Source organism: Watersipora subatra, chromosome 5 (genome assembly GCF_963576615.1).
Source record: "Watersipora subatra chromosome 5, tzWatSuba1.1, whole genome shotgun sequence".
Classification (NCBI taxonomy): Eukaryota; Metazoa; Bryozoa; class Gymnolaemata; order Cheilostomatida; family Watersiporidae; genus Watersipora; species Watersipora subatra.
The window spans coordinates 48,017,880-48,044,237 of NC_088712.1; the positions used below are offsets into that span (position 1 = coordinate 48,017,880).

At 34.0% G+C, this 26,358-nt stretch overlaps 1 protein-coding gene across 1 annotated transcript; it reads left to right on the forward strand.

The window, feature by feature from the left end:
• Positions 1–1,983: 1,983 nt before the first annotated feature.
• Positions 1,984–25,878, forward strand: LOC137396291 (uncharacterized). The gene is made up of 10 exons (XM_068082487.1): positions 1,984–2,132; positions 3,543–3,656; positions 3,916–3,970; positions 7,537–8,082; positions 9,978–10,083; positions 14,576–14,708; positions 17,835–17,920; positions 20,192–20,386; positions 23,183–23,354; positions 25,273–25,878. Exons 1-10 carry the CDS (start codon positions 2,014–2,016, stop codon positions 25,409–25,411), a joined length of 1,665 nt encoding a protein of 554 aa, XP_067938588.1. The 5' UTR covers positions 1,984–2,013; the 3' UTR covers positions 25,412–25,878.
• Positions 25,879–26,358: the final 480 nt, after the last annotated feature.

A 26,358-nucleotide genomic window follows, 5' to 3' on the forward strand; every position in this document is an offset into this window, starting at 1 on the left:
GCTTCCAACAACGGCTGAAAATGCGTCAGCTAGTACGGAGGACATTTTTCTGCTCTCATGTTCCAATAAAGTGTCAATCTTATATTACTATTATTCTAAAGCTGAAATATGATTGTGATATTTTTGAAAAATTAATATACATGTATAATTTACCTAAAAAAGTTTTTAATTATGAACAAAAACTAGACTAAAATATTAAATAATACTGAAATCGCTTTTTTCGCTATCACTTAGAAACATGTTCCAACAACTAACAACATGGCCGCTTACAGCTAGATGGGCATGGCGCTTTTCTCGTTGTATAAACAAGTTTTATGTTAGTGACTCACTTAGTGTTCTCATAGTTGAGTGCAAAATAATTGTGGTTGTATCTATTTGGTTAAAAAGTGTTGCTTGTCATATTTATTTGTTAGTAAATTAAATGGTATTGATATGCTATGTTAATGTTATATTTTGGCAGACGCCGAGCCACAATTTTATTTCTGATGTTTTATAAACTCGCATATAATTACTCTTATATATATTTTGCATATTGTGTCTGTCTTTATTATGTGTCTTATCGCTAATACTTTGTTAGTTTGGTCTAATTAAGCCAACGTGTTAGCGACTCTATTAGTAATTTATTATTGTACGGTTTCCTACCCGGTTCCATTATACAGTCCGGGGAAAATGTATGTATGTATAGGGAGCGCTCTCGCTAGGAGAACAGTGTAGTCGCAGTTCCACGACTAATAGAAATTCTTTCGGAATAAAATAAACGAAAAATCATACTCACTTCTCTTACAATTTATGCAACATTTATTACAATCTAGATCGTGCCTGAGTAAAGACCGGCAAAATCCTTTACAATATATTAAACAATACAAAAGAACCACATCATGATCATCACTTCAGTCGCATTTTATTTGAAGATTAATTGGCTCGACTCAGTTAATCGTGTATTTGTATTGATTGCGTTAATCGTTTAATTAACGCGATCATCGTGCAGCTCTAATATATACATAATATAATGTTACATAATATATCTATTATGTAACAAAAGTTGTTTTGCTTTAATTTGAGAACATTTTGTAATTTATATTTTATCTTTATCCGGAAAACAACAACGATAAAACTGAATGCTACATGTACTTCCTGATGCACTACTATCACGACCTCAATGACTAAAACAAAACGTTCATTTTAATTTCAATTTAATATTCATTATATTGTACTGGTAATAGAATAAAATGTGGAGATTGCAAAAATAAAGAATATTTTAGTAAAAATGCGCCCAAAGTGTATTGTCAGTCAAATCTTAATAGGAGGCTTTGAAGTCTGGCAATTCTCACAATAAAAACTCTTACCCATATAATACATGTGACCCTTTCTACTTGGTGGATCAATCAGTTCTATGAAATCTATTGCATATTTCTTAAAAGTCTGTAGTGTCTACGATTTAAACCGTATTTAATGACATCTTTGTAAGGGTAGGCCATGTGAAACTTTCGATGCACTCTGTTCACTCGTGTTTTAACTCGAGCAGCAAAGTTTATAAAATGCTACTGAAAATATCTATCACAATGGAACTCGGAAACCAACCTTATTCCACTTATTTGCAAGATTCTATTTGGATTTCTAAATCACAATTGCTTTGTTTATGTGTAGAGAAATAAATGAGGTAGTGAGTTATTCAATCAATTTGTCATTGATCTCTTAGCTTTGAACTTGGTTGCCATGCCTACCAGTAGCCGTCTGTGGTTAATTGAACAGAAGAATTACAAGCTAAAGATGCTAAAAGTTTCCTTTGAGATATAGAGTGTTGATTATCCTGCGTATGCGTGATGGCTACTGCTCAATGTAGCCTATGCCTACCTTTTCTGTATAGTTTATATTCTGTATAAATGTATATGCGAGTTACTAACCCTCACCGCCTCAACATTATTATTGCCCCGATGGCTATATTTATACTTAATAACTCTATTTGTTTTGTATAGAGGAAGGATATTTCTACAAATAAATTATTCAACTGCTATGGCAAAAGATTTGCATGGAAAAGTTATTACAAGGAGTGAATATAATGGTATCATCTCCTTCATAGATTCATGCCCACCAAGGCAGTCATTCAAGCGTCTTCAAACACAATATCCTCAGTAAGTATAGTGGCTGGTGACAACTGCCATGTGCTTTAATGTAGGGCTTGTATGCAGTAATCAGACAATGGCTTTTAGATCACACTCTTTACAATTGATTAATTTAAAAGATGCTGTCAAGTTGTTTTTTATTATGAGTAGTAATTTTCTTTTTTAACGTAAATATTTATATACACAATCCAAATGATGCATAACTCTAAACTAGTCTGCTAAAAATACATAACCCCTAGGAACAATATGGATAGGCTTTCACTAGGTTTTACTAGTTAGATAATTTCAGTTCCAATGCTTCTCACTTGATCAGAATTACACCAACATTGGGAGTGACTATACTTTTTTATACTAAAAAATGCTGGAAACGAATTTCTTAGTGTTTATGCTTGTATAATTCTCTTTCTTTCCTCTACAACACTTCTGCACTGAAACAGTACACCAGTTATTATGTTGGTGAAACTTTCTGTAGTTTATTCTCAAACTGTATCAACAGCTATCAATCTTAACCTCTTTGATTCATCATTATATTTTCCAAGGTAATGCTCTATTCTGCTACTTAATGATGCCTTGTCCATTCTTGTGTCCATTGAAGTTATTTTTTGTACAAATGGTATTATAAGCACTACATTTCCATGCTTCAAATTAGTTCGGAGTTGTTTCACCTCCACATCATAGAAACAATGAAATCCGAACACATTCAATGACATTTTGCTTCGCTAAATTTGTGCGAAGGCATTTGCTGTAAAAGCACTTTGACAGCATACAAACATGCTGATGGATCCGAACTAATAATACTCGGCTAAGCTCTCCCCAGAAAAGGTGAAAAACATTTCAGCATACAACCCACGCAGGTCTCTGCCAAAAAAACATTCTACTGCTACTCACTACTGTCTCTGCTTGACTTTTTGTATTTACACGAACATCTACAGTCCAAGGATGGGTTGCCCGTACAAGGATGATGAAATAATTATGTTTTAGTGCAACTAGTTGACTAAGCATGAATTGAAAACTGACCATGACCTGAAAGCGAGTCTGTTTTAACAAGTTTTGTTTTGAGGGATACATCTCAAATCTTTGTAAGATCTATAGTGCCTCACCGAACCCTTAAAACAGTAGGGTGCGAATTCGTCTGCAGCCGGCAACTCTGAACCCATTTGAAGCATGGAAGCACAGCGAATGATAAGCATAAAATCTTAAAAGTCTTATGGACAATGCTAGTTTCTTAAAGACTTATCCTGAGCTTGATGGCTACTTGTAAACCCTTCAGATGGAGGTCTATGTATGCTTCTAGGGTATAAGCATGTTCCTGCAGATCTTTACATATTACTGCTAATTTATAAATAAACACACTGAGTTACAGTACATGAAGCTGTTAGTGCGAATCAAATCATGAAATATAGATTTTTTTTTACCCAGAATCGATAGCTGGACGTTATGGAGCATCGACAACAGACATTACACGAACAAAATGAAGAAGAATACAATCCTTCTCAAATCGGAAAAGAAGTTCCTCAATCAAATCTATATGCCGTTAGTAATAGTTATCTCCCTCAGTTGTTGATGAGGGGTGATACTGCACGATGTGCCTTGATTAATGCAGGTTTATGTTGGTATTTGATATATTGTGCGCGTTTGATGTTTAAAGGAATGATAACTCTTAATTGAATGGGCTTACATTCAGGCCAACAGCTAGTGTGTATATAGATGTATATTCATCATAATATTCTGTTAGCTAATCTACTTAGGAGCACAGGTAAGGAGCTAATAGCTATATTTGTTAACTTTATAGATACATGGAGTCGTCTCCTGTCGACAGTTCAGCTCTGCTCCGTATTGCCGACTCGGTGAGTTATAAATTTGACTTCTGGCTGGTTCACCTTGTATCGCCGTATGTCAGGGTTGTCTTCTCGCTGATAATTCGTTGACTATGTGCATTGTAAACCGTTGGCATTGCTGAAGCAACGCGAATATGTCGGGAAATATTGCAGCTATCAAACTCTCCTTGTATTTTGCCAAGAATCTACAACAGCCGGTGCAATTTGCACCTTTTCCGACAATGGTGATTGGCTGTTTCGGATTGATTAATCTACTATATTTCTCTTTACGATAGTTGATAGTATTTCGTTGACAGCATTGTGTAATGAGAGCATTTTGTAGCAGAGTATTTGTGATTGTAAACGCGAACGGGTTTTTTGATAGTGGGACTTTTTTATCACACACAATCGCCTATGTATTGTAGGATTAACCCCGACATACCACCATACAGTGTGAACTAGCCTTTAACATTCATTCAAATTGTTCAAGTTCGGTTTATGTTTATTTTGATCTTTTCTGCTGCCATTGCAGCAGAAGAGATCAAATAATATCTGCTGCCATTGCAGCAGACCTACGATAAACCTACCTATTATTAACCTACTTGTGGCGAGTAAAGCAACTTCTCTTAATTTTAGGTGACACTGCGTTGTTGCACTTTGTTTAAAGGTGCTTGTTCTAAGAATTACTTTAATCAGATCTATCATGACAAGATATTGTGATGTCAATACTTGACTATTAATAAAGATCGCATGTAAGATTTTTTTAAAGCAACAGTTTTAGCTTTTTCACCTCTTTTCTGCTGCCATTGCAGCAGAAAAGATCAAATAATATCTGCTGCCATTAATGATAGTTGTTACTAAGACCATGGATCAGATACATAAGCCTTCACATGTCCTTTTTGGATGTAGTCAAGTGAGAATATTATCAATCATGCTTATTCACCTTTAGCATGTAACTAGCACGGGTACTAGAATAATTACCTATGAATTTGAGTAACCTACCTGAAAAGCTAGATCTTTATTGAAATTTTCACAAAAATAATGCCCTCGTTTTGGGGCCAGCTTAACAATCAACAGTGCTAGCAAGTGCTTCAAGCGTGAGTATCTTAACCAATGTAATGACTATTTGCCCAATGCATCCATTGTATTCCGTGTAGCTTAATGGTTAAGTTCGCTGCCCCGAGATCTCGAAGACCCGAGATCAAATTCAGTGTTGTAAGAATTTTTTATTGCTGGACTTTAATTGCTATAACTGGATATAGGATTTATGAAAAAGACAAACACAGATTTTTATATAAAGATGGACTGTTTTTAGTATTTTTATAAGGCTACTATTTTATATGTGATACTGCATGACATGGGTAACAGCAATTGAGGTACAGTCACTGTTTATAAGGCTACTATTTCTTATGTGATACTACATGACATGGGTAGCAGCAATTGAGGTACAGTCACTGTTTATAAGGCTACTATTTCTTATGTGATACTACATGACATGGGTAACAGCAATTGAGGTACAGTCACTGTTTATAAGGCTACTATTTCTTATGTGATACTCCATGACATGGGTAACAGCAATTGAGGTACAGTCACTGTTTATAAGGCTACTATTTCTTATGTGATACTACATGACATGGGTAACAGCAATTGAGGTACAGTCACTGTTTCTAATCACTTACGCATAGCAATTTTTGTCAAGTTGGAGCAAATCTTTGTTTCGACGTACATAGTATTTTTAATATGCCTTATGTCAGTCCAAGTTTCTTGAAGCAACGCAGTTTTCACATTACGTTGTTTGGTTCTACATTGCTTCAATTATATTAAACGGTGTTTCATACATATCATTCCTTTTCTTATTTTATAATCATGGATTCTGAAGGCATGTGCGATTGGTAGTAGGGATGAACAAAATCTTTACTATAATAAGAGTCGTGTTCGTTCGAACCCACGAGTAAAGGCTGGGAAAAAGATTGGATCATGCAGGATTCGAACTCATAGCAAGTAATAGACAAATGTGAGCAAAGATCTATTGATCAATTCCTTAAAAGACCTAAGAAGTTGTTTCGCAGTCGTCATAAGAAAGAAAGGTACAGAAAGGAAGCTTTGAATAAGGGAAAAATGAAGAAGCTGCCATGATAAATAAAAATTAAATTAAAACATGTAGTTCTGTCTTAATGTTGGTGCATTTCTGATGTAGTGAGAAACATTAGAATCGAAATGGTCTAACTAGTAAAACTTTAAACTCTATTTCAGAGAAATAAAAATTTAATTGAATATATGTAAAATAAAAAAATCAAATAGAGTTTAATGTTAATTTCTATTTCACCTAATGAATGTTAAGCTAGCTTTGTAGTTCTAACATGACCTTTGCTCATATGCTAATTCCTGAATTGTTAAGGCTACACCTCGTTTTATCTGTTTTTAACGAAGTAACAATCAAACATTTTTGATCGCTACTAGCTCTTTTCTTACATAGAATTTAGTTTGTACATTTACTCTGTTGTTTTGGTTGATATAATGCATTTATTTTAATCCTATAAAGTATATAATTACCAGAAGTATTTAGGCTCAAGATTTTTGGTTTGTAGGAAGAAATAAACGAAATACAATACATTTATTCCTGTAATAATATTTTTTCTAATGTACGACAGCCTTGACATGGCAAGGAAATGCTGGAGAATATTAACTTCATAAGTCGAGGTTAGACTGTTTATATTTGTCTTGAAGACATACTTAATTTTTAGACTTAATTCAATTTGTTGACAAGCCGATAAAAAATGCACTATGCAAAAATGTGAAGTCTATGCAAATATTTGACCTTACTCTCGCCTCAATGAAAATAATTAAAATAAAAATGTATAATTGAAATTTTTGAAACTGCTTAACAAAAATTAGCTGAAAAATGTAATGTGTGCAACCAGTTTTGTAATCAATGCTTTGACCTTGAATTAAATAAAGCAAAACATTTGAAGCCTATTAAAGTATCTGAGCAGTTTAAAAAACCTTTAAATTTTAGAATTCATAAAATAATTTATAAGAGACATGTAGCAGCTGGTTGTTTTTACTAAATGGCAAAGTTAAGCTCAAATTATTTGGAGATATCAATTGTATAAATATTTTATATTTATATACAATTTGTAACTACTGTTCTATAACTAATAGTGGAGAATATTAACTTTATTAGTCGAGGGAAGTCTGTGTATATTTGTCTTGAAGAATACTGTTTTAATTTTCAGGCACAGTTCAATTTTTGTGAAATCCCAGCTTCTCAAAGATCTCTTAATAAATATGCATTGAGAACCGAGAAATAATCTATTGCTTACAATTAACCTGCAATGATTTTTTAGCCTGTGTCCCAATTCACGTGTGTCTCTAGCAACCATGTTCTTTTGAAACTTGTTTTATTTTCTTCTATTTCATCTGTTTTAAAATGCTGAAAAGTGTCCAAAAAAGAAAGGGTCTCAAGCTATAAAAATCATTGTTGTAATTTTCATGAAACTGAACTTCGTTCGATTTTATTAATTTCACTCCGAGCTGACTTGAAGACTGGTCTGCACGCATCCTATATTTTTTACGGTTTTTTACATTTGTTTTAGGTTGACATTTCTCCTGCTCTCGTCGCAAAACGCCTCCTGGAGCATGAATTTTCTAATCTAGTAGGTGGAGAGAGACCCAGGAGTTCTACTACAAGCGTAGATGCTTCTACTTTTCCACAGAAGAGAGTGCAGCAGACAAAAAAAGACTCTGGTCCTGGACTATCAGGCAGCGTCAGGAGGGACTTGAAATCAAACCCTGACAGAGCTGAACTTTCGTCTAAAATGACTAACAGAAATTGTCAAACTGACACGTTGACTGCTGGGATTCATACAGATAGCCATCATCATGACTTCAGGCCACCTGCAATGAGTGTTACTAATAAACAGCAATGCAGCAATTTACCACCTGCAGCAGAATTTACAGACATTTATAACATGAACAATTTAAATGACTTGTTAAATGCTACTGAGGTATCACAGACTACATCGGCAGAAGATGTTTCCAAGATTGCTTTCACTAAACACCCAAAATGCAATGGACAGATTCCAAGCAGTCAATATTTACAGCCTTTGCAACTTCTCAGCGAATATGCTCTTCGAGATCAAGTAGGATTAATTTCATTCTATTGATTGCTTTTTGTTTAGATCTTTCATGTCTACAAATAGATAAGATGTTTTAAAACTTTATGGAATCTTCTACCCTTTCTTTCTACTCTTTTTAAAGACCGGACAGTATGAATTGCACAGTTCACAAATTTATTTTGATTGGGAGTAATGTTCTCATGAATTAATTTGTAACGAGTCAGCGCATGAGCAGCAGCGCATGTCAGTGATAAATCATAGATATGTACGGTCTACTTGCTTGGCCGACTAGAAAGCCTTCACCCTGATAACATTGCTTTATTGATTTTTTTGCTGGAGGTCTTGGTAAAGTGTTCATGAGAATAGCCTAATATTCTTTTCAAAAACATGTTTCAAGGCAAATAATTATGCATAAATTGTTCTTCTGCATAAATTTTTAGTGAATTTATATCGCTATTGTGAACTTTAATTTTTTGGTTTCCGTCATACATATTTAAATATTACAAAAACAAGTACTGCATGTTCTCCAACTTTTGATTGCTCATGAAGTTGGAAAACAGTCAATTTTTTGATTTTTGTTATTTATGTAAAGTAAATCCCTTGATAATTTGCAGCTGTTTTGCACCCAAATTCAGCATGGTTTTTCACCCTCCAAGAGGGTGAAAAACCATCTTAGAGGGTTTTTCACCCTCTAAGATGTCGAACCAGTTAAAGGTTGGCTATTTATCTGTAAGCTTTTACTTTAACTTGATCCAGGAAAAATCTTTGCTAAATTGTTGATTTTCAAAAGCTATATGAGTGAAGTTCATTCATAAGAATTGTCATATCACACTTCCCCGCCTCAACATTTTTGTTCCTCTCAATGAGTTGAATAAGGAAGACAGTTTGTATTTTCTTTTAGATAAAGCAACTCAGCGAATCAATGTTTTCACACAAGCTCACCTATAAGCTATGGAAGAACTATGGTTGTGAACTAATGAACTATTTTGCATATTTTCTCTTCAAGCTACTGAACCCCATTAGTTGTTATAAAAGAGTTTTAACAACTAGAATCATGAAACAGATATTGCTAGACTAGCTTGTTTCTCAAAGGCTACATAGGTGAAGGTCATTTGCAAAAGATGTTTCAGTTGCTGCAGCAATTTTTTACAATGGAAAAGCTTAACAAGCAGCTACTTTACGTTATTGTTTTTTAGGAAAGCAACTTATGTAACCAAATGATTCGGTTGTGGACAATATTTTAAAAAACTTGCTCTTGAAATATTAATTTTCTTGAATCTAAAGTTTTTTGTTTTATGAATTTTATAGGGCATAATTTGCAAAGCATATATATGTTTTAAATGAAATTATTGCCAATAAAGTAATATATATACAATTTATGTAAAATGGGGAGTGGCGCGACTTCGTAGTTAATCATTCACAGAGGCCAGCGTTGTACCCGATTAACCCCAGTAAAGAGGGATCATTGTATTATATGTAGGCAGCAGTTAAAAGCATTTGAATACACACACTATTACATAATGGTAGACCGAGGGAGGTATTTCTAACATGGTTTTGATGTAAAGCGAAATATGAGAAAGTTACTGCTGTATGAGGCTTGTAAAATCTTCACATCAGGCTAACATATATAGACTTATCTTCCAACATGACTCCTCCAGTTGATCTCCTTCTAGATGCATTTTTTTTCTAGTCACTTTCCACTTCTCTAAGTTTCCTGACACTAACGAGCGTCTTCTTCTTCCTCCTGTTTCTTATCCTATGGTTGGCGTTACTCCAGAAAACTAAAAGATTATACATTTTTAAGATATGACGATGTTTCTGGTACTTGGTTCTGTTGAAAAATACATTGAGTTTGCGTAAAAGGCCAAAACATTTTTTATTACACTCCTTATTTTGTCAATGAGTTTGATCCTTTTTAGATAAAGCTTAACTGGATTCTAAGACACGACTCCAATGTGGAAGAGAGCTGTAGACATATGGCAGAACTGTTTGTTGTGATCGGGAGCAGCTCATTCTCCTATAAAGGTATTCCACTGGATTATTCATTTTAGTCTATCTCCTAGTCTATCATCTTAGTCTATCACTTGAATTAGTTTTATTGTCAGAATCATTTCGGCTGCTGGGCATCAAAAATATACTTGTCATTATATATTTATATATATATATACATATTTCTCAAAGTATGTGTGTGGATATGTGTGTCATTCCAGCTGTAGCGCACGCTGATTATTTTCCCGATGCGGCCACGCGTTACGATGCCCCTGTTAAAAAACATTTTCCGTAAGGCTCAATTACTATATCTGGGGTCAAAGCCAATTTTTCTCACGCGGTCAATCATATTGTCTCCGTCGCAAGAGCTTTGACACTATCTCTCCCTTTCGGTCAGACAAAGACAGTACGATAGCTCAAAGACAGTACGACAGCTCATTTTTACATTTGTACCGGTATCGAAAGGTACAAGTATTCCGAGAGTACCGATATTCAAAGTTTTGATGGATAGCTTCTGGTGGAACAGTAACCTTTTTTATACACAGGCACTTCTATGCAAGAATTGGTATTATTAGTTCTACTTATTTAGGATTTTTATTTTGTTTTCTCAGTTCGTATTAATTGTATCATTACCGAATCATTTTTTATTGTAATCGTAGCAAAACCGACTTAATTTAGCTATTACTTGCTAATTATTTTGCATTTATATCTAAACCTTTTTATAGTTGTTTTATTTTTTTGATTTATTAGACCTGCACGAAACATTTTTCTCATGATATTCCTCATCCTATCAATAATTTTACAGCAGTTGGCATTATTATGACTGCTTAAAATAAAATAATCACTCTCAGTTGTATTATTGTTTAATAAATTATAAACAAATTTTCTATTGGCTTAACCAAGGCAGATGATTGTTTCCTTTCATTTAAGTACAGACATGATGGGCTAATTAATTAACTACTCACTAATCAGAAATGTATTTTAAAAACCACACCATTCGGCTTTTGGTAGTTTTGCAAACACTGTGCCAAGTGGCACTGCACGGCTCGTGACACTCAAGGAGTGAAGCGGACTATTTACAAAATTGCAGGTTTGCTCATAATTACTCATTTTGCCTGACTATGTATATTTAAGACTAAGTTTGGAATAATTTCTCAACGAAGCCATTTATCCGCAGTATCCACAAAACTATCCGCAGTAGACTGCTAACTGCTTTGTAGCTTAACAGGTAAAATTTAATAAGTCATTCTATTAATCTAAGGTGCACTTGTTGAGGCAAGCTTTAAAAATTATTTCCTCTCTGAAAGTATATAATTTCGGGTCTTTTTTCTCACACATACTGCGTCTGATCTCATTCAACACGTTTGAAAAATTATCACTACATTTCTTACATTCCCCACTCAACCATTTCAGACCCTCAAAACATCATAATTACTGATTTGGCATTCCCATAAATATTCACGACTACTGAAATGCCCGATGTTACACGGGTAAAAAACAGTTTATAAAAAATTGGCATGGTAATGTAGTTGCCTGTCACTTGCCATTAGCCTGGCACATTGCCAATGGCTAGTTTGAGTAAGCTAGTACTTTGAGTACTTAATAATAAAAAGAGCTGTGCGAGTAAGTGTGAAATGATGTTGAGCCAGGCAGAGCAGTTGACGTATTTTCACCCACATAGTGACATATATCACTCCAAGAATCCATCAATCATGCGTAGATTAATTGGTAAGATATTTGCCTAGCAATCTGGAAGTTCCAAAATCAAATCCATCAAGAAACAGATATTTCTTTTCTAAATTTTAATAGCTATAATAGCTAGACACACAAACTTTGAGATTTATTTACATATTAGCTGTACTACCCGTCGTTGCCCGGGTAATAAATTCTTTGGACAGAAAATTTATTTGTATTTAACATAATTATAACAACATTTGTCATTGTAACTTTCAAACTACATATCATGAGAGAAATGTTTTGTGTAGTTGAAATAAATTAAGAGAAAATAAAAACATCTGTGAGTTTTATATTTCATAACACTAGAAATTCCCGTGTCATACAGCCCACGATCAAAGTGATATCAGAAAAAAGAACGGGTACTGATGGTTGAGAAATATTAGCAGTCAAATGGCACTGCTGTGCAATAGGATAACTGCAATGGTAGCTGTAATGTACTGGATGTTATTATGTACAACAAACAGCAATAATGAAAGGAAAAGATTATATGGTTATATCTCTCTCCTGCAATAAGAGAAATGCAATGTTAGAAGTAAAATGGCAAGCTGCTGTGTAATATACACAGTTTGAAAGTTGGTTGTGGTGAATGTAGAATGGTTTTGATAGCGATCTGTAACAGAAAGCGAGCATCAGCATTCACGCGTCTGGAAGTTTTTTGCAAACTGGAGCAAAATAAAAAATGTTCTCGTCATAAAGGGGCATTGTAGTTCGGCCCTAGTTTGTACATAAGATGAAAAGATTTTGGCTAACGTTCTAAATTAATGAAACCTTTGGTAATTGGACAAAAAAGTATAGGCTGATAAACTGTGTACCACAATGTCGTACCTGTAAATCGGTCTACGCCTCAAACAGTCTACGTTTATTACAGAAACCTTCGGATAAATAAATTCGAATGATTATTCTTATAATTAAATCTTATAATAATTTTATAAATCGAATAACTATTCTTATAATTAAATATTTTTGCAAGATATTAAACACGGAAAGATATTAGAAACCTTTGGCAATTGGACAATGCCAAAGACTGGTGAAATGTGCACATTTTTCTCGTGAAATACGCACAACTTAATCGTTATAGTCTCGGTCACACGGCTTTATCGACGTTTCGTTGGCCGGTCTTAATTTTGATTAAAAAAACATTGTCAGGTTTTAATAGCGATTTTAGGCCAAATTAATCTGTCTAGTTATGTATTTTCCGATCAGATTGGTAAGGTTCAGGATATTGTCTACAAATTTCAAAGACTTGGTAATATATTTAAATAGGTTTATATGTGTTTTGTATCGTTATTATACTTAAACGATTCCATTGAAAAATGATTAAATTTGTTGATGAGATTTTGGTACAAGGGTTTGCGACGGTGTTGATGAATAATTTTCATGAGTTGTGTGAACATATGCATTTGTCATAAAGCTCCCAAACAATCGCTTCGCTCGTGTTTGGTCGTGGGATGAAAGAAGTGTTTTATTGAAATAAATCAGGAGTGAAAATGTAATGGTGTTTAAATGTAAATGTGAAATCATTAGCAAGTAATGGCTAAATTTAATCTTTTTTGCTACGATTACAATGAAAAAAAATTATTTGGTATACAATTATTTGATTTTAGTTCGTTTCATTGTTGGCATGCAAAAATTGGCATGCAAAAATTGGCATGCCAATTTTCGCATGCCAACACACAACGCGAAAATATCGTAGGCTATTATTATAGATGTACATAGAGTACATGTAATGTAGTATAGTAATAGTAATTATCTAATGCAATCATTTCCTGGTAAAATCATTAAAATCATCATCATTAAAAAATAGTAACAAAACGATATGTTAACTTTGGTAACTATAGTTACCTACAATAACTTTAGTGAATTTTGTGGTTATTATTTGCAAAAAATGTAACATTGCAATGCACTACATGCAGAGTTCTCACTTTCAAGGCAGACGTGAAACATAAACACCAAATCTAACTTAAATGAATTTAGCTTACTAAAAACATACCTGAAGGAAGTTTTAGTATGCATTTTAGTAAACTTTTAACTAAAATTTTGTCACTTATCTGTTTGGAATCATTATCCATCGTTTTTTGACGTCATCGAGTCGTTTGCACATGCGCTCGTTCATGAAAAAGCCACCTTGTTTGTAAAAAAACGATCGTTTTTCTTTGATTTAATAGTACTTTTTGGTTTTGTTTTAATAATATAATAAAAAAATTGTAAACAGAAGCATCGTTTTCAAAATTTCATTGCAAAAGCTTCGCGTTTTTAGCGATAAAATCGTATATAAATATGGCCGACAACGATAAAATGACGTCACGAAAAAAACGAAGGATTGTTCGAGCGACGAATATCTCTTAATAATCAGTACACAAATTGCCAATTTTTAATTTCGAGATAAATTATTGTTGCTACCGTTCGGCAGAAAAAATTCGCCTTAACAAAAAATCATCATCTTTCCTATAGTTAAGCGAAAAATATTTTATACCAGGGGCATCGTAACACGTATGCGCAATGCTCAAATAATACCTCATTTAGCCTGTGCATAAGCTATACGATATATGATAACGTCTTGGATCAATACGCCTTGGATAGCTCAGTGGTAGAGCGCGTGGATTTAATACTTGCAGTTGCAATCCTGAAAATCTCTCCCTGCACACTAGTCTACTAGGGTACTAATTTGTATATAAGTCCAGTTACAGTTGCATCATAGATAAGTTTTTCTTCACTAGAATACCCGCTGATGGACAAGAAAATCTTAGTTTCAAATCGCATTGACTACTTGGAAACATACTTTAATTTTCAGCTAGTGGTCTCACTTCGCGCCATGCAAGAGAACGCTGTGCATTGCAAATCCTACACAGACTGCAAGGGGGTGGTGACTGCATTCAAAGCTCGGGGTCTTCTAACACTGATGTCAAAGCTGAGGTTTGTCCAGGGTGAGTTCAGCACTTATAATTTCCTTTTGGTAGGACACACCCAACTCAAAAACATGGCTAAATGTTGTTAATTGTTGGTTAGTATATCCTATAGGTAAGCTCAATATTTATTAGTCTACTTTCGTAGTAATATCCATTTTAGTAAATCCCACTTGATCCTTGTGTGTGTGTGTGTGTGCGCGCGCGCGCGTGCGTGTGTGTGTGTGTATGTCTGTTAGTCTGCGTAAACACTATGCGTCTGGTATATACCCTTCCGCCTGGTCGCTGAAAATATTTGTTTTCAAAAATCCGTCCGCTTCCTACAAACTAGCCTTTTAAACACTTATATGCGGGCTATCTGATTAAAATCCCTTACAATGCCACGCTTACTGCTAGTAGATACTAAGCGCTAGTAGTATGTTGACTTATGCTCACCTCAACATATACATCTTTTGACCATTGTGTCCGTTTAACCACAGTACAGTCATACCTCGACATACGAGTGCCCCAACATATGAGAAAATGGAAATACAAGCAAAACCTTGGGCAAGTTTTTGCTTTGAGCTACAAGAAGCCTTTGAGATATGAGCCAGTTCTCAGTGGTCAAGTATGTGCCAGGCCGTTTGCGTGAACAGCATCGCTTGATTTTTTTCGTCGAATCAGTTTCAGAAAAGTTTTAATAAAAACGGGGGAAGGGAAAAGCGACAAGCCAAAAATTAAGGCGACAGAAAAGTTAAAGTTGAGTTTAATAAAAGATTAAAATTTAGCTTTGTGTGTTTAGTAAGTTAAATTCAAAGTTTATCTTATGGTACCGTCACAAGTGTTTAGTGTACAGAACACGTCGCTCTCTAGTCTTTCTCATACCGCCATTAGCCACTGTCTGTTTCGAAGGTAGGAACTTCATACAGTACTGTACATAGCAATGTTACATTTTATTGCAGATTATAACCACTAAATAACTATTTGTTACTTGGTGAGCATACATACTGAATCACAACAATTATAAACTCGTTTTTCCATTGTAAAATCCCATTTTTGGTGGTTTTTTCAAATTTTTATTTAGTTATTTTATATATGAAATATTGCATTGAGATACGAGAACATTGACATATGAGCTCAGTCCCAGAATGCATTAAGCTTGTGTGTTAAGATATGCCTGTAGCCATTAATGCCTGTTCTACTTTTAACCGTAAAAAATAATTACTGAACTAACTTCATAAACACAAGTTTCAGTCAGAATGATGAGCTGTTTGCATATCCTGTCAGTGTGAGACTTTACAATCTTTTATTCAATGACAGCTAATCTTGCTGCTAAAATACTATTAACATACTTTATTACTTATGAACAACATCTACTCACTAATAACATACTATGAACATACCTTATTACTTATGAACAACATCTACTCACTAATAACATACTATGAACATACCTTATTACTTATGAACAACATCTACTCACTAATAACATACTATAAACATACCTTATTACTTATGAACAACATCTACTCACTAATAACATACTATAAACATACCTTATTACTTATGAACATGTACTCACTAATAACATACTACAAACATGCCTTATTACTTATTAACAACATCTACTCACTAATAACATACTATAACATACCTTATTACTTATGAACAACATCTACTCACCAATAACATACTATAAACATACCTTATTACTTATGAACAACATCTACTCACTAATAACATACTATAAACATACCTTATTACTTATGAACAACATCTACTCACTAATAACATACTATAAACATACCTTATTACTTATGAACATGTACTCACTAATAACATACTACAAACATGCCTTATTACTTATTAACAACATCTACTCACTAATAACATACTATAACATACCTTATTACTTATGAACAACATCTACTCACCAATAACATACTATAAACATACCTTATTACTTATGAACAACATCTACTCACTAATAACATACTATAGCATACCTTATTACTTATGAACAACATCTACTCACTAATAACATACTATAAACATACCTTATTACTTATGAACAACATCTACTCACTAATAACATACTATATGCATACCTTATTACTTATGAACAACATCTACTCATTAATAACATACTATAAACATACCTTATTACTTATGAACAACATCTACTCACTAATAACATACTATAAACATACATTATTACTTATGAACAACATCTACTCACTAATAACATACTATATACATACCTTATTACTTATGAACAACATCTACTCACTAATAACATACTATAGCATACCTTATTACTTATGAACAACATCTACTCACTAATAACATACTATATACATACCTTATTACTTATGAACAACATCTACTCACTAATAACATACTATAGCATACCTTATTACTTATGAACAACATCTACTCACTAATAACATACTATAAACATACCTTATTACTTATGAACAACATCTACTCACTAATAACATACTATATACATACCTTATTACTTATGAACAACATCTACTCACTAATAACATACTATAGCATACCTTATTACTTATGAACAACATCTACTCACTAATAACATACTATAAACATACCTTATTACTTATGAACAACATCTACTCACTAATAACATACTATAGCATACCTTATTACTTATGAACAACATCTACTCACTAATAACATACTATAAACATACCTTATTACTTATGAACAACATCTATTCACTAATAACATACTATAAACATACTTTATTACTTATGAACAACATCTACTCACTAATAACATACTATAAACATACCTTATTACTTATTAACAACATCTACTCACTAATAACATACTATAAACATATTTTATTAGTTATGATTCTATCAGATAGCAGTTTATGAGCTTCCATTTAGCAGATTTTAAGTTTTCGCCAGGGCACAGGTTTCGATTAACTCTGGAAAATGTGTGATTACTGTACTAACATTTCTGGTTGGCTATAGAAACTGGTTATTATAACTGATCTACCGTTTAACATTTAATGATTCAGGTAATTTAAAGCTAGTGATCGCAGCGATGCACTCATTGTCTATTTCAGTCAAGAGCCATGAGACAGCTACATTTGCTGCAGGCTTAGTTATAGCTGTTCGTTTTTGTATCTCGTAGGGAGCCTCCAGTTCACGAGTCGAATGGAACACAAAAGAAAGAAGCTGAGAAAACAAATCCTGACTGCAGTAAACAGTCTAACAGTGGTGAGTACAGCTAGTACAGACATACCATGTTAATCTGTCCCAGTATTTACTTGCTATATCAAAGCTATCGTATGGTGGATCAATATCTATCTAATTCCTTCCCAAGCCCTTGAGCTTAACAATGAATACTTCAGCCAGTTACATCTTGCATTGAGGCAAATACATTATACTGATAAAACTATGTAAATGATTTCATAAACTAATTAATAAAGCAGTTGTAATCAATAAGGGATGTTAATTTAATGAAATATAGTTTTAAAAGTTAATTTGTAGCTTTCATGCTACAATGTTGTGAGAGATTTTTGATGGCATCTGTTAAAATTTCAATTTAAAAATTAACATAAAACCGTTATTTAAATACCACCTTTATTTGAACGCTACCTCTAATTGAGCGCCACCTCTAATAGAACGCCGCTATAGGAGAAGGGTAAAAAAATGAGCACCACCCTTTAATCGAACGCCACCTCTATTTGACCACCACTTTGACATTTTTTTATCGTTGAAAACCTATAAATGAAAGTGATTAGTAAGAAAGTGTCCACAAAGTCGTACTAATGACTTAATTTTATAATAATTATAACAATACTTACAATAATTATGATAATACTGATCTGATCTTGCATCAATAACCATTAATTCTTTCATTGTTGTTGTCGTGGTTGCCATGATTTTAATGGCGGTATAGCTGAGAAGATCGATTGTCACAATCATCAGAATACACTCTGATTCGAAATCACTAAGGTCTAAATCCGATCCATTGTCTTCAGATTCATCTATAATGTGGTTTACAAACTAATATGAAGACTTCAACGCATTTTGATGAACGATGAGAATACTCTTAAAGGCCTAAAGGGTTAAATGTATTATCCCAAAATTCTGACGAGCTAGTCACAAAACGCAGTGCCACCTTCTATTTGAACGTCCCTTCTAATGCAATGACATTACAGTAGGCACTCCTACAACGTGAATAATCTGTCCAGGAATATTTACTTTATAGGCAATTTACATTATAATCACAGTAAACTACATAGAAATTGTCTAATCTGATCCAAGATCTTTCCAAACACACCCCGTTGGCCATACAAAGAGGCAAGACCTACCTATTTAATTTATGGGCTGTGCCGTAACTGCAGTATTATTGGTTTGCATCAACAACTTCTCTCCTTTTTTGGATCAAGTTCACTGGTTTTATAGACCATAATTGCGACAATTTTACAATAAGTTGATTAACAGCGCACATCCTTGACCGTCATTGACAATGGTTTGTTTATTTTTTTAGACGGCAAAGTCTATTCTGTAAAGGAAAACTAATAATAAATATTTTATACATCTACAATGAAGAAAACAAAAATATCCTTTTACTATACAAAATGTTGGTGTCTACCTGTTTGTTGTCTATCTGTATTTAGGGGTCAAGGTTAGGATAAAAGATAATTTTTGACAATCCTCGAACGTGTGACATTCAGATCGGTAGACCGACGTTGTAACACCTGTACCAATCAATCGCCTTCAAGTATTTATGAATGATGGTGCAGCTACCTATTCTTTGTTTTGTCAACACATCTGACTATCTACTACAACGAACTAGAATGTCACAGAAGTTGTATATATATAATATATAACGCTATACGTACATCATTTTTTATTACAAGTGCAGCAAGATAGGTTACCAATGAAATCAAATTTGACAACCTGCCCCGACTTGACACTTGAAATTTTATGTAGTTCGAAGTAAAAACTTTACATAAATTCTTTACGTTATCTGGAATTTGCGTGATGAGAGGTTTACATTATAGGAGTGTCTACTGCATGGGGAAGATTTGAAAAATACAACAATGCTATAGCATTCAAATAAAGGTTTTAAATGTAAAAAAGGTAATTTGAAATGTCAAGTCCAATATTGACTCAATCAGTGTTAATGTCATATGTCAAAAAGTTTGTATGTGAACTGTTAGGTTTGGTTGCAGTTGGGTCGTGCATGCATGGCTTTTATTGGCTAACTATATAATCATAAATATAAGGTGGATAAAATCTCTTTTTTTCGAGCAACTTTCTATGCCACTTATTTTAGTCCTCTTGTATTATTGAACGACAAACAACTCATGGATGGCCTCGTTATTTTTGTAATACCTTTGTTGATATGCTCTTCATTCCTTGAATTCTTTATTGGATATACTGTATATCCCCGCATATAAGCCGATTCTCGAGCGCAACATTTTGTTTCTAAACATTGGGGTTAAACAAACTACCCTTTAATTTGCTTTTTTGGAGGTAAGAAAATGATATCACGATGGCTGCGAGAACCACACCTCATACCAGATGCTCGCTTATCTCAGCAAGTGCGTGTATGCACAGCAAATGACACCCAGTATGGGCCTGTTGCCATGGCATTGCATGCCAATATTGGCAGTGAGTATGAATTCAAGCTGATAGAGGAAGCGAAGAGACATAATTTGTGCTATCAAGGTCAGTTGGAGGCTTCTGTTTATGTGTGATCATGTGAGGATATTGTTTAAAGGTTGACTCGCAACAAAATTCACATTACAGTTATTTGGTATCAAAAGATTCACCATGTCTTACTCTGCTGTGTTGTAGGTGCAAAATATGTGGGAATGTGATTACAAGCTCTTAAAATCTCAAAAATGAACAGTTAACCGCAATCATCACGAAAACGCCGTAGTTTGGAATTCCTTTCCGAAACAGCCCAGATGGGACGTAGTTGAACATGATGGCTTCTGTTTACACGTTCATGCAACCTCATTCGTCGAAAGATTTTCACAAATATACTTCACGCATTCAATAAAACCATGTCTATTGTCCTTACACATCTTTTTCATCATCATTGTAATGTTGTCATTTTGAGTAGAGTTGCCCTGATTTTAATATCGGTATCGGTCCCGATATGGGTGTTAATTATCTGAATCGGTATCGGCCGATCTTTTTTTTTAAATCGGAAACTTCAGATACTTTTTACAGATCAAATATTTATCAAAAAATCGTATTTTAGCCTGCTACACTGATAAAAAATCATCATTTGCAAGTTCCTTACTTTTACCTAATGAATTCTGGGCCTGTCACACAATCTATTTCATATATATAGCCTAATAAACATCCACACAGCGGAGGAATCTTTTGGCTTTAGTCAGGACGTAATCACAAAGTGCGGTATTTCTCAATTACAGCGATATGATTTATTGCAGCCAATCACGAACAAGAGAACAATGATGAGAAACAAGAATGCGGTGTAATGTTTCTATTTACTAGCATTACGAAAGCAATTTGAGCAGGCGATGCATAAAGTTATCCATCTCTTTCTTGATCCTGATGATATAATGTATCGTTTGAATCGCATAAATTAACCTCAGTGGCTTATAGATATTTAGCTTGTCCTTCATCATCTGTGGCAAGTGAGTGCTTCTTCAGTACTACTGGCAACATCGATAGTGATAGAAGATAAAGACGTCTCGCTGAGATAATTGAATCACTAACGGTAATTAAACTTGTACAGGCGCAGCAGTTCGTTCAGCAGTAGGAGAGAGACTTAATTATCACCGAGAAATGCTATTACTAGATGTTACTAGATATTACTGGATGCACGGTATGGCAGTATCTGAATATATATACATGTATATCTTTTTTCCATAAATACAAACAAATAAATACATCAATATTTATATTTTCTTTGCATTATATTTGCATAATAAAATTAACAATTATCTATGCAACACAAAAGATCTGAATCGGATTATTTTTCACTAAAAATCGGTATATCGAATCGGTATCTGAATCGGCTGGCGAAATTAGAATCAGGGCATCTCTAATTTTGAACACTAATATCTCAAAACCTAGCCTAAAAATTTGTATAATTTTTTAACCTTAGCTTGAGGGAGTGCATATCATCCTTTGATAAACATGAGCCGATAAATGTCACCTGTGAGAGTCGAAAAATGCTGCAGAAATTGTTCGCGCCATTTGGCAGGATGTATGGGTCACATGATCAGATTACGACTAGATGATTAGACCATCCTGAAACGAAACTGTAAAGTAGCGAACATCTATATTTGGTACAGGCTTTCAGGTAGAACCCGAAATGTTCGTCATAAACTAGTTCTACGATAGGTTTTATATTGAGCCTTTTATTGGCCTTTAGTTTTACGTGATAACATCGCATGTCAAAACAATAACCACGATGTTTGAGTACGTCATTGAAATAAAGAGATTACAAACTACGGTGTTTTCGTGATGGCTGCGATTAACTGATCGTTTTTGAGCTTTTAAGAGCTTGTTATTACATTTCCACATATTTTATACCTACAACACAGCAGAGTAAGACATGGTGAACCTTTTGATGCCAAATAACTGTAATGTGAATTTTGTTGCGAGTCAACCTTTAAGGCGATGAAATGATATAACTGTTGAAGAGATTATTAGTTGCTTTCCGTCTGTTAGTTGTCATCTCTTGTCTGTTAGTTGTCATATTTCATCTGTTAGTTGCCATCTCCCGTCTATTGTTATCTCTTTATTGTCATCTCTATCCGTTAGTGTCGTCTTTCTTCTGTGAGTTGTCATCTCTCACCCATTAGTTGTAATACTTCATATGCTGGTAGTCATATATCATCTGTTAGTTGTCATATAGCATTTGCTAGTTGTCATATATCATCTGCTAGTTGTCATATATCATTTGCTAGTTGTCATATATCATCTGCTAGTTGTCATATATCATCTGCTAATTGTCATATATCATTTGCTAGTTGTCATATCATTTGCTAGTTGTCATATATCATCTGCTAGTTGTCATATATCATCTGCTAGTTGTCATATATCATCTGCTGTCATCTCTCATTCGTTGCCTGTCATATTCCATCTGTTAATTGTCATATAGCAATCTTTTCATATCTTATCAGTTTTTTGCCATAAATATTTCGAGTTCAGTCCAACTGTTACATCCAACTGAGCTCCAGTTTTTGGTGCGCTAGTGCTATGATGTGCCTAATCTTCTGATTCCACTAGAATTGTGTAATGCATAGTCAGTATTGAAAAACTACACAATTATACAAATGCTGTGTTTAGTGCATTGCGTTGAAAGGTTGAGTTGAAAGGTTGTTGAATTTGCACAGTCTCTCTTATATTGATATTTCTAATTTCTCATACATTAATATAGTGTTTCTAATATATATACATCCAATTTCTCTTAATAACTATATCAACTGAGCATCTTCCGCAAGTTTACTTCTTGCATACTGTAGTCATTTTTTGTGGCAGACGAACACATTCTGAGAACAAAAGGATATGATAAAACACCAGACATTAAGTTGACTGTGCCTATAGCTGTCGAAGGCAATGTCGTAAATTGGATAGAGAGTAAAGCCTCATATGGTGACGAGGCAACACATGAGAAGTACTTACAAGATCAGCTGTGGAGTTACTGGAACAGGTCAGCTCTTAAATCTAGTCTATTCTGGTTGTGATGTTTGTTGCTTCTATGAGCTAGTTATCACGCTGCGAGTAACACTCACACACCCAGCCATGACAGTCGTCCTTACCCGCAATTAATGACGCGTAACAAAATGATAGTAACCACCAGTGTAAGGGCCATATTTGTAATGCAGAGAAATGATACAACTGTAAATATCTGTTGACGAAAGTGTTAGTTGTCACATCTTATCTTGATTATATCATGTCATATATCATCTGCTAGTTGTCATATACATGTATCATATGTTAATTGTCATATACTATCTGCTAGTTTTCATATATCATCTGCTAGTAATAGCCACACACATGGGCAATTATATCAATAGCAAGAAGTTTTGTTATAACAAATCTTACACAATGTTTTATAAAATCGTGCAGTTAGAATCAAACAGGGCAGTAATATTCAATTACCTTATATACATTTCTCAAAGTCCGTCGTATGTCTGTCTGCATTCCGGCTATCGCTATTAAAATCTTGGTATTAAAATTCTGCATTCCAATGGATTTGCACTCACAACGAATGCGTCAACAATTTTCTTATCCAGACCACTGAGCTAGAATGGCATAGCGAACAAAGGTGTTTTCATATACCGCATACCCCATGCGCATGCCAAGTTAAGAAATATTTTAATGACCTAAGTGTATGCAACACGATGCTTCTTTTTTTCATTAGGACCAATTTATTCCGTCCCTCCGCAATAATTGATCTCGAACTTAAAATTTGGCGATTTGCGTACTGATTATATACAGTGGAACCTCGGTTCTCGATCAACTTAGTTTTGGACCAAAGATTTGGAGATTTGTTCCTCACGGATTTCGAACACAATCGGTTCTCGATTAAACCGGAGCTAGAGGAGGATTCTCCTTCGAAGATGTGAAGTAAATGTGCCATTGCTGTTTATATTTTTTTACCTTTTTTTTGATGTAACTGATCTGTTGCATTTTTTTGCTGTTTCATTATCAATTTCTGAAATTTTTGGTATTGTATGTTAACCTTTAATTTTTTTCATGTTTCAAGAGCAAAACATACGAAATGTTTACTTTTGTTTTCTTTTTTCATCGTCATAACTAAAAAACCTTTTATTAAAATTAAACACGGTCTATATCTACCGGTTTTTATTTATAGTATACAGTACAGTTTATGGTGTAAAATGTTGAAAAAATACTTTACCGAAGTTGTTTTCTCACCTTGAAATGGATAAAAATTTACATACATTTATTCTAATGCAAAAAATTGCTTCGGATCTCGAACAACTCGGTTTTTTAACAACCTTCTGGAACGGATTATGTTCGAGAACAGAGGTTCCACTGTACGTTATTAAAAGAAATACATCAAAGTTATGAAATTTTAAATTTACAGCTGTTTGAAAACTTTTACAGTTGTTTGATTTATTTTTTATTTAGTTGTCCTGCAAAAAACCTTTTCCTCATGATATAAGTTTGAAAGTGACAGTTGTTTGACAAAGGGAGGGAAAGAGAGAATAGAATAGGCAGAGAGAATCGTATCTCTTTCAGGCGTTGTGAGAGGGATTTCGGCGATTAGAATATCAGCATCTTCGTTATTCCAACATATTTAGCACACCGACCGCCAAATTTAAATTTCAACGCACATTTCTGTTGGCATCTTATGGCAAAAAAATTGCCGTATGGACGGCACTAAAAACATCAGATCAGGTCCTACATTGTAAGGCGAAAAAAATGTAAAACAGGGATGTCCTATTTCGGGGTTGCACTGTATTTGGTACACATATCCATCCATTAACATTGTTAAATATTTATGTAAGCAATTGTTTTGTACACCTTCAACATATGATTACTTGGTCGTATAAAATTCTTATTTTACTTTTATGCCGCACATAGTTGTTGGGGTATTGCAGGTTCGGTCCTGGATTGGTCATCTATTGGTTTGGCTACAGTAGCGAAATAGTGGATAAGACAGCTGGCAGTATTTTGATTGGCTGCCAGTTCCCATCCGCTTTCACAACAATGGATTGCTTGAAAGCAAAAGTTGCCTAGACATTTACCATATATAATGCCTTCACATCTGTCATTATTATGCAATAACGTTGGTTTGTGGTAGTTAAGACTCATCTCTTGATCTAATAGTTGAAGTTTATTACAGTACTGTTTCCAAGGCTTATTAATGTTTGTAAAATAGTCGCAAGTTGAAGGTTTATGGTACTATCCATGGCTCATTACATTTAGTCAAATTTTTTCATTTTCTTCTCTAAGTTTTGTGTGTTTCGGTAGAGTAAGCACGGAGTATTTATTTTGCCAGATTATGGGATGTGCAATTGTTGATTAAATTTATATTTTTATATTTTAAGAAGGGTTATTCATTCCTGAATAAATATTAATGAACTCGCAGAAAGTTCCACCGCTAATTCGAAACTTCAACATGTACTTATGCATACAAAGCTATTTTCAAGAACACATTTTCTGCATGCTTGTCAAATGGAAAATGTTTTAAAAAATACCAGATTCCATCTTCAATGGTTCAGCTTTTATCCAACAGAAGAGACCAGCTAGGTTCTGGTTTCACTTGTTTGGTTTACAGCGGTTGCATTATATCAGTTTCTACCAATCATCCAAGGACCTTAACCATGATCTTGATATGAAATTATTCTATGCTTTCTTGCTTTCAGGTTAGTAGTATATTCCTACCAACATTTTATTACTTTTGTATAATTATCTTCACTAACGTAGAAGAAAATCATGTTTAATAAATTTACCACTACAGGAGTTGTCTTTCCAAGTATTAACCTTACAGATTACCTTAAAGGTTGACTTGCAACAAAATTCACATTACAGTTATTTGGTATCAAAAGATTCACCATGTCTTACTCTGTTGTGTTGTAAATGCCAAATATGTGGAAATGTGATAACAAGCTCTTAAAAGCTCAAAAACGAACAGTGAAATGCTGATCATTGTTGACTTTCAATAGCCTGTGCTATGCAGCTCT